The sequence below is a fragment of the Limanda limanda genome, chromosome 13 (genome assembly GCF_963576545.1).
Source record: "Limanda limanda chromosome 13, fLimLim1.1, whole genome shotgun sequence".
NCBI lineage: Eukaryota > Metazoa > Chordata > Actinopteri > Pleuronectiformes > Pleuronectidae > Limanda > Limanda limanda.
The window spans coordinates 20,891,320-20,909,046 of record NC_083648.1 but is presented as its reverse complement, the minus strand read 5'-3'; the positions used below and the strand labels follow the sequence as shown (position 1 = coordinate 20,909,046).

The 17,727-nt window shown below is 40.7% G+C and overlaps 1 protein-coding gene across 1 annotated transcript in view; it reads right to left on the bottom strand.

Moving 5' to 3' along the window:
• LOC133017555 (uncharacterized) overlaps positions 1-17,727 on the bottom strand; it is a 91,852-nt gene that overhangs the window by 52,203 nt on the left and 21,922 nt on the right. Inside the window, exons 3-4 of the mRNA XM_061083663.1 lie at positions 8,748-8,867; positions 3,969-4,136 (exon numbers count right to left, since the gene is read on the bottom strand). Of these exons, the coding sequence (XP_060939646.1) occupies positions 3,969-4,136; positions 8,748-8,867 (288 nt within the window). The remainder of the gene's footprint in view (positions 1-3,968; positions 4,137-8,747; positions 8,868-17,727) is intronic.

Sequence of the window (17,727 nt, the reverse complement as noted above, 5' to 3'; positions counted from 1 at the left end):
GAGTTCAAGTCGACCAACGAACGTCCTACCCCAGGACATCATTAGTTCGATTTTGGAATTAAAGCCGGTGGTGGACTGGACCACAGACACACATCTTGTGTCCGCCCGGACTCCTGAGTCGTCATGAATCCACCTCCACTCTGCTGTGGTACGTCATGTCCATCTGCTACCGCAACTCTCAGATGATGAGTTTAATTTATTTCACTGCAAATGTAATGTGCTACATTTATTTCACACTTTTCTTTTACTGCAATATATGTAGATGTGAACAATAATATCTGCTGCAGTTAAGAATTTTTTTGTCCAAACCAAGTGTGATTTTCAAAGAAGATTTTCACAGTTTGTCTATTTTTATAACACACTCTATGTTAACGCTGTCTTAATAAGCTGTGGTGGGTGAATGCTTGAGTTTCCTGTTATTGATTTCAACAAGCTATTATAACATGATGAAAGCGTATACTGTAAATTAAGCCTGGTTGACGTGTCATCCCTTCTTCCCACAGAGCAGGAGTGATTTAGGGATGCAGCGGTGGTATCGAGGTCAGGCTGATTCACACGTTCAACCAATCAACAGCATGTCTCACCTGTCAATCAAGGCGTGTCAGCCTGTTTTTTTTTACAGCATCAAATAACTAATTAAAACCAAACTGTGAGCACAGACGTCACACATCAACTGAGTCAAAATACACATCATATAAAAATGTTCTCAAAGATGCACTACTGTACATGTATGTCCAAATGCTCCAAATACATATATGTATGTCTAAATGCTCATGTTTCTGACAAGTTTGCTAAGGAAACAAGGTGAAACAAGGTTATGATTGACAGATGAGACCGACACGTGATTGGCCAGGCACATGTATCAGCGGGACTTTGCTATTGCAGCTCCCTCCCCAGATCGCTACAGCACAGACTCTGGCTTCAAATGCACAAGATGGCAGCATTTGTACCCAGGATATTTTGGTTTGGTTTCAGGATAGTGGGTAAACATGTCGTCCATCTTTATATACAGTGTATAGGCTGACTGAGCTGTGTGGAATTCACATTCTCACAACTTTAGAGAAACTTTAAATGTCAGCATCCACCTCCAATTCGGTGTCCCTCGTACCTGTTACTTGTTGTCTCCCTCTGTGTGTGTGTGTGTGTGTGTGTGTGTGTGTGTGTGTGTGTGTGTGTGTGTGTGTGTGTGTGTATGTGACAGGTGTGTCGGAGTCGGAGCAGAACCCCACCAGCTGCAGCCAGTTACATAATGAAGACCTCTATAAATACTCGTCCCTGCCGCTTCCACTCTGCCAGATCATGGACTCAGTCACTTTCCCTTCAGTGTTCCTGCCATGAGCCACATTTGTTACCGGTTTTGCTCTTCAGCATTCAGCTCCTGTTGCCCCGGTTTCCCAGCGCTCATCCTGTTCTCTGTCTCCCTTGCGGTTCCTGTCTGTTCTGACTCTGACCCCTGTCTCCTGGCCCTCGTCTGGTCAACCCTGAAACCTGGAGCAATCAGCCACCCTCGGATCTCATTCTCGACCTGCTACCCCTCATTCTCCACCTGCTGGAGTTCCTGGTTCTCAGCTTGCCTGCTCCACATCTTCCCCTGTGCTTTGCAATAAATATGTTCCCTCATTCCTGTCTCCGTGCCTGTTTGTGTCTGGGTTCACCTGTTCTCAAGCCCCTAGCAGCAATCATTTAAAGCTAACTTTGCTGGAAGCTCTGATTGGGGACCTGTGGGAGTTGTGAACCAGTCTGTTCTGTCAGACTGTGAAGCTGACATCAATTCTAGCTCAAACGGCTAAAGTGCCAAGCTGTCAAAAATATCATCAGTCACGTATTGCAGCATTTTAAGACATGACTTGGTCTAACTTTAGTTTTTTTTCTGTCATAAAACGATGTGCACTTAACTCCACAACCAGCTGCAATAAATAATCTAACTGAAAATCAGAAAACCATGAGGAAACCTCGCATCACTTCGGCTCTCTTCACATGTTACCTGTCAGTTTTAGAATTGATCTGAAGATTTTATTGATCACCCATAAAGCACTTCATGGTGCAGCCTCCTCACATATTGCTGAATTACTGCTTCCCTATGATGGGGAGCGGAGCCTCAGATCCTCCAGCAGGTTGGCTGCTGCTGAGTCCCGACTCAAGACCAAAGCTGACCGGGTTTTTGCAGTCGAGGCCCCTCAGCTCTGGAACTCCCTGCTCGAGGATCTGAGGCTTTAGGATTTTCCAGTTTATTCTGAAGCTAAATAACAGATGTGAGAGGTGCCTTGGACAAACCTTCAAGACCAACAGATCAAAATCTTGTCAGACCAAAAAGTGCAGGCTTTGTCCGAATACAATAGCTGAATTGCAAACAACAGACTCAAGCTTTGCTACAAACCAATTGATGTCGAGGGTAGGTAGACAAAGCCCACACAGGTGATGATGACAGGACTAATCAAATGTAAACAATGTAACAAAGACAAGAACCTTGGTTCGGAAATCAAGGTGTGAAAATAACCCAGTATGTTTGCCCAATTTCATCTAATAGAGAACTGAAAGACCACGTTTAATTACAAGTTTACTTTTCGGAAAAAACTGATTGGTTTGAACCCTGGGATCAACAACAAGCGACTTTTTCACTTTGATTTCTGAAGACATCTTTATCCTCTGAGCCTCTCTCAAAATTAAAAGAAAGTATAACTGTACACAAATCTGCAGATCCTAACTTAAGCTTTTTTCACTTTAATTGGGAGACGGTCAGCAATTAACACAGAGGAGTCGATGGATGCTGAGATGAGAAATGACAAAGGATGACATTACATAATGGATGACAGGAACACCGGCCATCGAGGCCAGTTCGTTCCCTTGATCATTCACAGAAGAACTAACTGCCGTGTCCTTTTGAATGTAACAAAGGACCCACATACCAATTCTCAAGGTGCACAGGTAGAGGGAATGGATTAATCTTGGCTGCTAAGATATCAGTGCAATCCTGCACAGAAGAACCAGAGCAGTTCTGCCCAGAGAGGCACTAACCAGCTCACTGACCTCCTTCTGGATAACTACAAGATGATTTGTAGGGTAATATCCACTGATGTAACTTGATAAGGAGTTCCTCAGCAGATTTAATTCAAATTTCTACTTTCTGGTCTTATTTTTTTTTATATGGAATAATAGGCTAAGGCACTGGAGTAAGACCCAATTTAATTTATAAACATCACAAGCATAACATACGCCGGCTGTAGACCTTTTCCATCCATGCCTCGCACTAAAATCCCACTTCATAATCACAAACAGTGATTCATTCAATTGAGTGTTATCAAACAGTTGATGAGGTCGGCCTGATTAGAAGGTGCTGTAGATTACTCAAAGTAATCTGAACGTACAGCTGCTGTACAGCATCTGATCATCGCTCGGGCGAGTGAAATCCAGGACTGAATGTTTGATGAGGCACTTTGCAGCCCTGCAGGAGCCTCCTCCGCCCGACTGCTGCAGCTGCTGCTGCTGCTACGGTTACCTGACAGTACCTGTGGGTCAAAGAGGTCCGAGCACTCCTCTGCCTTCTGGGGCAAAACAAACACTATGTTTATGCCCATTTGTTTCCTCCCAGCGTTTACCGTGTAATGAGTGCTATAAAGTCAAACACAGCAAAGTCATTAAAACTTTATCTCTGTTACTTCTCGGTGATTGACAGCTGAGCTGATGCTGCATTGTTGTAATGAGATGGAACCTCAACAATCTGGCCATAAAGAAGTGTTTTCAAAAGCATTGGACTGCTGCTCTGTGAGTGTGTTTATACACGTGTGTCTGGCAGCTCTGTGGGAGGTAGCACATACAATTACTGCACATATGTGTGCATGCTCTAAGTACAGGGTGTTCAACCACTGTCATTTCCTGCTATTACGTCGTGCTGCCTGCCACCCTGTCGACAACTCATTCCTTCACTGTGGCCTCTCAGGGATTGCATGGTTTTTGGTGCAGTGACTCACTCTGGGTGAACCTTGGAGGATTATCGTTAACATCAGTGAGGTGGACGGTGACGGTGGTGGTCCCGGATAGTCCGCCCAGATGACCCCCCATGTCCTTGGCCTGAAGCACCACCAGGAACTGGTCCTGGGTCTCCCTGTCCATGTCGGGCACGGCTGTACGCAGAATACCTGGAAAACACAGAATACAAAGAGTCATCAGAGTGGCCCTGGAGTATTTAAAGCAGGGAGAGTCGAGTTTTTACCCAAGCGAGATTGCAGCAAATGACCATAAAATATCTATGCAGGACTAAAAGTTTTTTTAATCAAAATTCATGACTCAGTAATTACCAGGCACTGAAGCTCCTGGATCTCAGAAAACATACTTTCTGGCTGTGCTCTGTTCTGGAACAAAAGCTTCCAGCACATTGGCATCTCGTCCGACTCACTTTTAACATTTTTAAGCAACACGTCTATTCTAGTGCTGCAGGACTGGTGTCACGATAACTTTCATATCATGATAGTATATCTCTTTCCCAGATCTTCTGAGCCACCACTCTCCTGCTGTATAAAAGCTCCAACTAAAGGCCTTAATGATGATTAATAAATGATCTTTTGATAAGTGGGTCATCCATTCGACGTTTATCTATACCACTTATCCTGTAAGGGAGCTGCAGAGGACCTGGAGCCAATCCCAGCTGACATTGGGCGAGAGCCTGAGTACAGCCTGGACACGTCGCCTTGCAAATGAAAAACATACAGAGAAACACGTCCATTCAAACCTATGGTTTGTGAATTTGTGTAAATTTTTCTCTCAATCCGGCTTTTTAACATATTATTAATGCAATGAACAGCTAATTTATTCACACCTTTCTAACCTCTTGACTTGATTGATTATTGCAAAGTAATAATTATTTTAAAATGACTTTGACATGTTATTGTAGACGTGAGGGCTGATTATGAAGTGAAACCTTTGTAAATCAGTGGCAACTGGATTAACATGGTATCATATGAAGTGGTGGACTTGATTTCAATAGACAGTATGACTTTTTATTAATGACTTCTTAACATTAATAGCTACAGATTTGACTACCGATTATGAGAGGAGGACCTTTCATTAAAAACTAAAGTAAATCATTAATAACAGACTGTAGGTTTCTTGCTTCCAATTAGGCTTTTACCACTGCACTTACAGATCAAATTATTCAATGGAATGATTTGGTCCAGATGCTCTGCAGCTGTTTTCTAGGAGGTCATTTAAAACAGTTCATTAGAGAGGAATTATTGAATAATCAAAGAGCCACAGAGACACAATGAGCTAAGCTGGATCCATACGGATCTCAGAATTTGGAAACAGTGTAGTTTTTCTTCCTAATGAATTAGGGCCATTATCTGGAGCAACATATCAGCTAATATTATAGATACAACAGAATATGTCAGCTGCTACATAAGTTACAGAGGAGAAATGCTCAATATATTTTTTAAGTCATTTAAAAATGTATCCACGTAACTCAGTCACGAAGAGCACTGGCAATCAGCCTCAGTCTTGGTCTAAATCCTGAAATCGACTGGGTTATAATTACGGATTTATGAAGCCATAATAAATCATTTAGCAGCCATTGGTAAATCCATTAGTTACAACCTTTAATAAAATGTGTCTCATTAGAGTGGATTGCCCACTTCTATTAGGTACAGCACTCATCTTAAGGTAGTCACAGGGCTACAGTTTCAGTTATTTACTTTATTTGTCTAATTAGGCTGCATGTTGGTCCATAAACACGTCAGAGTTGTCAGCAGCTGCTTGATCATTATCACAGGTAAGAGGTCATCAAGCTTCATATTTACTAATCATGTTGTTTTTATTCAAATTGATGGACCAGGTTATTCTTAGATCTCTCGTCTTCCTTTCAAAACCTATTGGAAAATATCAGACAGCATCATGCTGAAGACGGGAATGCTTCTGCTAACAACCTGACAGCTTTTCTGACACTTTAGAGACACTCAGTTTCCGTTTGACATCCACAGCACATAACTTAGTGTTCCATTAATGCTGTGCAGAAACACACATACACGCAAAACCACACGTATACAAACACAGATGCATGAGGAAGCTTGCACAGAAAGAATAAATCATACCACGGCGACATGCTGACAGAGCATAAAATCTCAATCTGTGTCTCGCACCTTTTAAACGGCACAGCACGCATTCAACATCGATCACCTCCTCTGGGTAAATGGTCTCATTCTGCTACATATGATTGGATGTTACACATCCAGTGCTGGCTGCTCTCACCCAGCGTCAGCCAAAACACAGGCCTGGATGCCGTGGCAGCTCAAGGTGAATCACATTCAACATGGGCCGTTTCGAATGCAAACGAAAGGAGCAGGAATGTGTCTCGCTGTCTGAGCAGAATGCATAAGCAAAATAACTGAATATATGAGCGAATCTACTCGCCTCTAAGTGTACATTTTGAATTATGCCTTTGAAGATTGAGCCGGCGAAAAACAAGGTGATTGGAGAAGGGAGATAGCAGGAGAGAGGAGAGAGGAGGGGAGAAGAGAAGAGAGCGGACACGTTCAGAATACTTAAACTCTAATAGCACAGTGTCACGGCTAATACACACTGGGTGGAATTAGGCTTATATTCCCCAATTAGCATTCAAACAGAGCCACAGCTCTCTTGGCTTGTTGCAGAGGTCCTCACATGTCAAAGAATTAAATTACTTAACACTGACATTCAACAAGCAAAACACACGGATTGGTGACCTGTGACCCGTGTTGGCAAATTAAATACTCATGCAGGCACAGAACAAGGGCATAATATTAAGAGCATAAAGTTATAATATTACAGAACATTTTATTTACAGTCATAACTGAGAAAAAAACTCATAGCAATATGAGGATAAAGTCGTACTATTACGAGAATAATGTTGTAATATTAAAGGAATATAGTCGTAATATATTGAGAAAAGAGTTGTAATTTTACAGGAATAAAGCTGTAATATTAGGAGAAAAATGTGATAATTAAAAGAATACAGTCATAATGCCATTAGAAAAGTATTAAGAGAATTTAGTCGTTATATAACAAGAAAAAGGTCCTAATATTACAAGAATAGTGTTGTAATTGAGAAGAAATGCGTATTATTGTGATAATACTTTTCTAATATTACAAAGATAAAGAAGCACCATAACAAGAAATAAAGTGCACTATTGCTTGAGTCCAGAATAATATATAAATGATTATTTTACAGCTTTTTTGTAGGAAATAAGCAGTGAGGAGAATCCATGCTTGCTGGAGTTTCTTTCGTTCAGGATCTAAAATCTTGATACAATCTCATTGTGAAACTATGAGACCTCTTTGAATTTCATAGATGTAACCAATGATAAACCATAGACCACTATCAAACATTTCCACCTGCACATCAGAGGTAACCTGCAGGTCTGTGTGGTTCCTTCTTCAGAATATTCCTGATACTCATGATAATGTGGACCTGATCTGCCAAAAGATATTATATTGTGTGAAAACTACTATAATTTAACAAGGTACTCCACATTCCCTCTTTCAGTGCAGACAACAGACTTTATCCGTATAATATTACGACTTCATTCTCAATTTTCTCATTGACTCCATCACACAGACTCTATTATGCAAAAACTTCAGCAGCCACAAGTTTCTTTCAGTGCGCACTGTCAGTCAAAGCAACACTCAAAGCACCAGACAGTTAGAATTCTGTTTCTGAATCAACTGAGTTATTATTTCACTCCGAGGTATGACGCTAAAAAAGTAATCGTTATAAAAAAGGTTGAATATATAAAGCTCCTCATCCCTCCCCATCCTCCACGCCACAAAAAACCTTCTGCCCTTAGGTGACATGCGTGACACAGGAGCTCAGTGAGAACACACACAGCAGACAGGTCCTTTGAGGCCTCTGTAATCTGTCCTGTGTAATAGTTCACAAACCTTTGCTGACATCTCCCTTTGAACCCGTCTTTTTGTTTTTGCCTCATGCAGAAATAATAGAATTAGGCTGCTGCACGGGTTTTGTTCTGCGCACACGTGCCCTGGCAGCATGAATACATTTCTGCCAGCTCATACTGGAGGAGAACTGGGGAGGGGGGAGCACTGGGAGATGTGTGTCAGCCTGTGTGCATGCATTTGTACGTGTGTGTGTGTGTGTGTGTGTGTGTGTGTGTGTGTGTGTGTGTTAACAGGAGGGTGTTTGAGGGTCACAAGAGGGAAAAGGGAAGTAAGAAAGACAGATGACTAAGTGTGACAAGAGAACTGGGGATGCACAGGCGAGGACTGTTGGTTTGAATGTGTGTGTTGGTGTGTGTTTGTGTGTTTGTGTGTGTGTGTGTGTGCGTAAGTGAGTGTGTATGCGTGTTTGCCTGCGTGAGATCGTGCATGAAATAATAATGAAAACGAGTAGGGATTTATTTGTGCTCGCAGCTCATATTCTGGGATGTTTAACTCTACCTGAGCTTCACGATCACACTTCTATATGCACGTGTCTCTGATTGTGCTCGTCCACACACACACACACACACACACACACACACACACACACACACACACACGTTCAGTTTGGTGTGTGTGCATATGTGTGTGTCAGAAATGAATTCACTTGTTTGCTCTTCAACATCTTGAGTATATTTGCTCTTCTGTGTGTATTTGCCTTCCAACATCTGCGGATCCTTTACATTTCTCCGCCCATGTGTGTCATGAAGGAAACACACACTCAAACACACACACACACACACACACTAACACACGCTCGCTCACAGATTAATGAACACACTCACCTGTCTGGGGATCGACTGAGAAGTACTGTTGTCCCTGTACCAGTGTGTACACCAGCCTGGCGCTGTTCCCATAGGTCGGGTCATCGGCATCTGTCGCTGTCACCTGGATTATGGACGTGCCTGCGGTGTGGACACACAGGGAAAGAACGGAAAAGAGAGGGAGGAAAATTAAAACAAATTATAAAAGAGGGAGAAAAGGGGGGGGAAAGGTAAAGGGAAGGACAAGTCAAAACAAGGTAGAGCTGAAGCTAAGTAGACAGAATACAGCAGCACTTTAAGAGCATAAGAAAGCTTTATATCAGGCCGACCTCCTCTCTCCTCTCTCCTCTCTTACACCTTTTTCAATCTCTTTCCGAGGGCACGGTGACAAATACTTTATTCTCGATCGTCCCTCGTCGCCCCCCCGCCCGACGCGCACACTCTTCCTCCTCCATCCTGCTGCTCACCTTCCTCTCCTTACCCCCCGATTCCCCCTGTCTCGTTTCATTTCACTTCATCTCCGTCTCCAATTCCCTTTTGCCCCCCCTCTCTCTCAATCCCACCGTCTGTCCCGTCAGTGCTCCTCTCTCCCTTTACCTTGCACTGCTTTAAATCTTTTTTCTCCACGGCTCACACAGTGTCAATTGGCGGGCCTAGTTTTGGAATTTGCTGACCAAAAAAACTGCTAAATATATTTTCATAAAACACAGCAAACACATTTCATATGTGGCGCATTCAGATGTGTCTATATTCATGCGTGAGCACGGGAGGAATGATTATTCCAAGAGCGGGGACTAGAAAGCATCGGTGGTAGGGGATTTGTGGAAGCAGCTGCTACTTTATTTCTGATCAAAGCCATGACAGGACCACTATGGGAAAGGAAGTGTGCGTGTGTGTGTGTGTGTGTGTGTTTTTTTGTGTGTGTTTGTGTGTATGTGTGATGATAGAGGAGGGGGCATGGGATCATGTGGTTTCAGATTCATTACAGGTGGGTAAGATCCAGGGGGGATTGACAGATGGTAGGTTTAAAGTCTACACTGTGCCAGAGAGAGTTTGAGAGGGAGGAGTAAAGAGTAAAGTGTGCATATGTGTTTGTGTGTGTGTGTGTGTGTGTGTGTGTGTGTGTTTGTTTATGTGTGTCTGAAGGATAATTCCAGTTAATTACAATTTGGGTTCCAAGTTTTCTTCTGCTTTACCTCTCAGTAGTATTATAAAAGAAAGTAACTAAGTACATCTTCAGGAGGTGTTGTTTAAAGGGACTTCCCTCGACAACACTCAGAGAATCCCATTAACGTTACCAGTGCAGACATGACTCCCTCTATGTATCACTCTGGTAATGTTAACACCTCACACACCTGTACTGTGGGAGCCTTACATGAGTGAAATAAAAGTACTGATGCTATTACAAAACAAATGCTAATGAAATGTATGTTAATGGAGAAGAAATGTCATTATGATTAATTTACCAAAAATTGCATGGTGTCTGAAAGTTATGAATATCATAGTATTAAGTACAGCGAATGTGCCTATGTAAAAAATTAATTTATCAGAACAGTCTTACGCTGTTGTCACTAACCTTATAAACAAGCAGAAATGCCCCAGCCCTTCACATGACGCCATTCACTATTGATTTTATAGATTATTAGACTTAAAAAGTCACATTAGTAATTATAAATATGTAACCAATGAATATAAAGACTGTACAGACATATCTATTAATGCACCAAAGATGTGCTACCTACAGAGATCCTGTTTGATTGCAGCAGTTTTGAATCTTGTTTTGTTTTTTTAACACCATCCGTTCAGAACAAGTAACATATTGTGAACAGTGTAACAATACCCAACTGAAAATGATTATCAAATTTTTGAAAATCTAATCAAAATCAAGATTAACCAGAGTTATATTATAATTTCTTATTATACATTATTACAAACATCTGATTTGTGACATCTGATAGTATCCTACAATGAAGGAGCTGCTCACAGCTGCAGAAAATAAAATAAGAAAATCCATCACTGTGGATGATTGTCAAGGCAGATTTCACACAAAAAAGAATCCAATTTAAATTGAATCTTGAATCTTTCTGTGAAATGTAATCTGCTGTGATTGACAACTGTTGGCCCTTGTGATCCATAATTTCATGTTGAAGAACTCTGTTTTTTTATTTTTATTCTTTTCACCAGGGAGAAAAAAAACCTGTATACTTCTGTTATTACTGCACAGTACATACTTGATGTTATATGTGGGACTGAGACATAGTAAGAAACAGTGAGACCAATTAAAATTCGATAGAGTGGAAAGTAGGCAGCTTGTTTAAAACCTATCTTCAGATGTTTGGCCATTATTTTTAATTCATTTTCAGTTTTGATTTCTTTCTGCATTTCCCACATTTCCTAGCCAGATAAAAAAAATTACAGTTAAAGCACTTCTTTTTACTCGCTCACCGTACCAGTTTCACTCACAGTCTGCAAAGTGTCTGCTGTTAAATCTATTTCTGTTTAAGGCTTTTTTCACTGTAGATACTGTGGATAAGTTCAAGGGTATATATTGTAAGTAGATACAGGCTGAAATGTTTCCTCTGACAGTGGTAAAACGTAATCAGTCTCAGGAATCAAACTGTTTGGCTCGGTGCAAGGCGAAGGCAAATCTATTGGTATTCAGCCTGTAAGCTGAGCCAAACAGGCAGTCACACTCCACGAGGATCAAATACCCACACTGTCACGCAGCCATCCGGAACCATACGACATCTGTCCTCTGGAGACGCTACACAAATTCATAAAATACATACCATTTAAATATATATGACTCATACAAGTGCAGGGCCAATATGGAATGAATTGTTTTCTTGACTTGTGTTACTACTCTGGAGCTTTCGTCATTAGTGAGTCCTCCTCAAACGGTTCTTTTCCCTTTTTATTGTTTGTGTGCTGGACGTTGTGTGCAGAGCTTTTTATAAACAGGTCGATCAGGAAGTTAAAATACTTTGTGTTAGTCCTACCTGGGTTAAAAAAAAATGGATATGGAGCTTATATGGAGCTGCAAGAGCTCTCTTTTGCAGCTCCATATAAAGCATTGCAGCAACAAACCACACCTTGTTCTTTTGCTGTGAAGATAAATAGTTAATGAGGAAGTGATTCAATGAAATTTTCTGCTGGAGATCAGCACCAGGGACACCCGATATATCAATAAATCAGTTTGATATTTTACAATAGAAATAATCAAATTATCCAAATTATCAGACGCTGCTGGAGTTTATCAGAGGACGTAGACGTCGCCTGTTTATTCAAATTGTATTATTTTTATTGAACATATTGCGTTTCCAGATCACACCAATTTTGGCACAGCACTTCCCTTTGCTAACAAGAATATAGATCAGAATACAGACAGACAGAGAGTTGTCTATATATACATAAAGAGAGAGAGAGAGAGAGAGAGAGAGAGAAAGAGAGAGAGAAAGAGAGAGGGGGGAGAGAGAGAGAGAGAGAGAGAGAGAGAGAGAGAGAGAGAGAGAGAGAGAGAGAGAGAGAGAGAGAAGATTAAACTTTAAACCTTAAATACAGATACACATCTGCCAAGTTATTAGATTTATACACAGTGAACTAAAACCAACTCAAAACACTTTCAGAACTGGCTCAGTTCCAGTGCACCTTGCATCAGTGTCTCATCGCCGCAGATGAGACACAACATTTCCCTTAAAATGCCCAATGCTACGAGCCTTTAATAGAATCCTCACAGCAGAACAATCTCCTTACGTATGCTGTAAAGTGCGTTGGTAAATATTGAATTGTCAGGTAAATATTGAATCCGTGATTGACTGAACAGCTCAATCCGAAGACTGAGCTGCTTTGAGGAGCAAGACACTCATCAGGGAGCTGATAGGATTACTAAACAGAGCTTGTCTCCTTCACCCTCCACCCCTCTCTCCATTTGCCCTGCCCTGCCGTCGTCTTTTGAATCCAAATTTAACAATTCAATTTGGAAGTTTGGGGTAAAAAATTACTTAAAAGGTAGAGCCCAAGGACCTTCAAACAAATTTGCTGAACTTCTCTAAACTAACCAGTTTAGTGGGGGAATTATGTAAAAATAATACCCTCTTTTTCTAGCATAATTCAAAAGTTTTACTGAAAGCAGTTCTCCTTACTTTTAAAAGGCAAGAGTGCTCCCTAAAAGTCGAGCTCATTTTCGAGTGGAGAAGCAGAGTTTAAATGGAGATTAGAGCACTTTTGTACATACAAACTGTTTCCTACAGGCACGCTGCAGTCACGCTCTGAATTACAATCTCAGTCGCTCCAACATCTCGCCGCAATATGAGCGCGAAAAAGAATTTCTCCGATCTCTGCCCTCACCTCTTATTTCACTCCCACTCTGAGTGCTCCTGTCAAACTGTACACCATCGTTCTGCAGTCAGAGAAATATTATCAGCTTAGTGCGACTGTGACACACACTTTGTCACCACATTTCGAGTAAAAATGAAAAGGAAATGGTTTTTTATGAATGTGTTTTATAACCATCTGTAAGTTCTTATTATGTTGGAAAAACGGTAATTTGTCATAAATGTATGCAATTACTCCCAAAACTCCCTCTAATTTCACCATACGATAAATTGTGTTGTTTACCAGGAACATAATATCTAATATACGGACAGCGCCGTACATCAGGACTAATAGGAAACAAGACTGTAATTTAACATGAAGATCAAAACTCTTCCCTCAGATTTAGAATTCCCCCCCCAATGTATCCACTTTGATGGATTTTAAGGTGTTTACCCCAGAAAACCACTTTACTTTTCTACCATAAATGTCACGGTGACTGAATTTATTCATTTTGAAGAATTTCTCGAATACAGTAAAAGCATTTCACGGAGTATCGCTTCGCAAACTCGCAAAATCGTTCGATATTTTTCCTGACACTGGGGTGCGAGTGCAGGTAGGTGTGTGACCAACTCATTTAGGTTTCGTAGTGCGACGCAGAAAAGATCCTGGAGCAGTGTGAATGAATTATTAGCAGGTGGAAGAGATTATTTGCAGGTATACGTGTAGAACCAGGGCAGGTTTCACTTATGGTCGATCACATCAGCTCCCCCAGGCCGCCAAAAAGCCCAGAGTCCCAAAGCAGCATCGCAGGCTACACTGCACTAATATGAATCGACAGCACGGCTAATAGGCAGATAATGTTTTTCCTTCTCGTGATACACATAAACTGCAACAACTGGCCAGTCTGGATTTTAATTGGGGGCTCATTAACCTCTCAGGGCATTGAGGTAAATATCTGGTCAACCCCTGTCTTTTATAGGTATTTGTATATGTTGAAGTCCAAACATCCTTACATCTATTATCTATAATGGTTATCCTTTAAGGGTCATGGGTGAGCTGGGGCCAATCCCAGCTGACATTGAGTAGGAGGTCTGGTTCACCCGAGGTAATTTACAACATCTGTCCTAAGGGATCTGATACCAAGTGGTCAGCTTTATATTCATCTGTTCACCCCTGGTACTAAAATGTGTCCTGAATGGGCATCCTGTGACCACTTGTGATCGAAGCCTCATTTACGCTGTATATGCGAATAACGACGACTGTCATTTGCTTTGTGTGTCTGCGCTGTGTCGACGTGAGTGTCGGAGAGAGAGAGATAGAGAGAGGGAAGGGAGTGAGCAGAGTAAGGAGGTGCTGAATGACTGAATATCTGCCAATGAGGAAAGATTTGACCAATTTAATAAAAGTATCAATCAGTATGTGGTTATCAATGTCGATATTGTGGCAAATCAGCATATGGACATTGAGAAGTGTGAAAATACATTTATACTGTGGCAGATCAGGGCCATCAGACGTCTGAGGGATCAGATCTCTGGATGCATTTGGAATTCAGACCTAAACTGAGCACTGAGCACTTGTGATCGGGTCACTCAGAACAGATGCTAATTACAGGTCTGAACAGAGTCTCAGATCCTCCAATTAACTGTTTGGACTGTGTGAGGAAACCAGAGTACCCAGAGAAAAGCCACAGAGACACAAGGTGAACATGCTTGATTAAATATAGAGTTAGTCAGCTAGTAATATCTCTTTAATATATATTTATATGCACACAATCTATTTATATGCAAACAAATACTGAGATAAAAACAATAGTATGTGTGTGCTATTTACATGATTACATAACCTGAGAGCTCCCTGTATTAATAATAATAATACTGATGATAATAATAATAATAATAATAATAATAGTAATAATAATAATAAAAAAAAAAAATAATAATAATAATAACACTGATAATAATAAAAATAGTAATAATAACAACTATAATGATAATAATATTATAATGACATTAGCAGAAGCTGCTCTTGAACTAGAGACTGGAGATGGAAGGTATTGTATGTCGTGCATCATTCCTGCTGTTACAGGTATTTCATCAGGAAAAGTGAAAGCCTTCATACATCCTACAAGCAGTACTATTGAAAAATCACCATTAATCTAACCATTACAGATTCGGCCTGCATTGCATTTAAATTGCATTTATTTGCATTTCGATTTTGGGGGTTTTCGGGGCAGTGCACGAGCGTGCACATCCACCAGCTCCAGCCATGAAATTCCCTCAATGCGGTTTGAGCCGCCATGAACAGAGACGCAATTTCATGCCAAGAGGAGGATTCAAATTGAACAGCAGTGCCCGACCTGCTCGCTCCCAACAAGAAAGTGGAGACCAAGTGCATTTGAGAACTCATGTACTTTTATAAAAAACGTATAATGTACTTCTGACTTTAATTCAGGTATTTGAATATTCTGGTTTCAATTGGACTCTGTTAAGGTGAGGCAAGGCATGTGACCTACATTTAAAGAAAGTATTGCCGTACATATGCCCTCGGTTTGGGCCACTTTTAGCTTCCAACTGCACCGAAGGCCCGGCAGAAACTATTACTAGGTGTTGCAATCTGAAAAGGGCACCCAGCAATCCCCAGGTCCCTGTATGCAGCCTGGACACAAAGCTCTGATGGAACAGTGCAGCAGGGAATATTTCACTTTCCTCCCACTTGCACCTGCCTCTTGCAAAGTGGCTTTGACTTGCAATGCCAGGAGAGAAACACAGAAATGTCCAAATATACTACTTATTAAGATATCATAAGGACATACATAACTAAAATGTTTGTTCAATCCACTTAGAGCGGGTAAGTCTCTGTTTGTGTTTAATTACAGGGTATTAAGTGCAATAATTTGTCAATTGCTTGGGGAACAAGATGCTGCTTGATTTGAATACAATATTGGTTTTACTCATTAGAATGGAGTTGACAACACTACAGGATTTAACTGCAAGCTAACCAGTCTGAATTTGGGCTCATTTAGGTTGAGAGGAAATCCTACTTTGCATGCAGCTCCCTAGTACAATCTGGACTCCAAACTTTATACTGTCTCATGATTCGCATCTGTAAAGAGACACAGCGACAGGCGACTGCTGATCAAAAACAGATTCGGCTGATTTAAGGCCTTGGTCTGCGAGTTCCAAAATGTGACAGCAAGTACAAAATTAGTAAGTAGACTGCATGTTGTGCAAATTGAAGCGTGTTTGTTTTAGTTGATTGCAGTCTTTACGTGCTTGTCATAGTTTAGCGATGAGGGAATATATGCACAATCTCAAATAGTTGCTCTGAAAACCTAGCTTCAAAAGTTTAAGTTCTCAATAACTACAAATAGTAATAGAAAATAAGCAACATCAGAAGTGAGAAACTATTGTAATATACCATTATGTAATGTAAAACTGTATATCAGTGTAAAAAATGTTAATCTGCTTTATATCATGTGTGTGTGTGTGTGTGTGTGTGTCTGTGTGTGTGTGTGTGTGTCTGTGTGTGTGTGTGTGTGTGTGTGTGTGTGTGTGTGTGTGTGTTTAGATCAGATTTGACAGTAATGAGACAACCATCCAGTCTGTCACCAGGTTCTCATTCAGATGTTATTAAATCCTGAGCTGTGCATTAAAGTACATGACCAGAATAGATTGATATCAGAGAGAGTGACAACATCTCCATTGACTCTGTGTGTGAGGACAAGGTTTTTCTTTTTTTCCATCAGAGACGAGCACTGGAGACCGGCTCCAAACAATATAGGGGAAAGCAGCATTGAGTCTTGACCGGAGGCCCTCACCTATCACAGTTACTGTATGTAATGATTCATATTTCTCCCAGGATACATCCACTGCTACAATGGATGAGCATAAAAATCAATATATGAATGAGGGTATATTCATATTAGTCCAAAAATACATTCACATTCTGCATCACTATTGATACTGGCATTTGGAAGTTTTCAATAAATTAATTGAAAGTTTGACATTCTAAACAGAGGCAGATTTTCAATTCACAGAATTAGTTTGCCAGCCAAGTCAAAGTCAAGTAATCAGAAAGTGAATCTATGGAAAAAAATGTATCTGTTTGAGCGTCACTAAATTAATCACATGACCTGCTCTGTTTTTGACCCCTCGTTGTTATAATCCTCTCATCTAAAGACTCTGTATGTGACATCGCTTGCAGCCATCTGCTTATAACCATTAAAAAAGCAGAGAGAGAAACAGAAATCTGTCATGTGAAATAATTAAAACTGTTTTTGGGAGAAAATATTCTGATCTGATCTCGGGAGCCTTAACTCATCGTGAAAGACTGATTAAGAAAAGAAGCCTCAGGTCATTTAAAATTGTATTTTTATGTTCATTTATAAAATAAATGTACATAAAAAAATAAAAATTTCCAATGTCTCTTCATGTTGGACTGGACTGAAAAGAAGGTATATTTAGTGACACATGAAAGCATCCTGTGATAAAAAAATCATTCGAACATGAAAAAAGAGAAATCATGGAGATTGGTGCATTTGCTGTGACCACAGCAGAGAAATACGTGGCACGAATAACAACAACACGCCATCAAAATTCAACATTTCAGCCGCAGTAAAGTTGTTTTGATGCTGGATGCAGGATTCAGACTACATGTGAAGCAGGAATAAACGGCCCCTCACTCAATT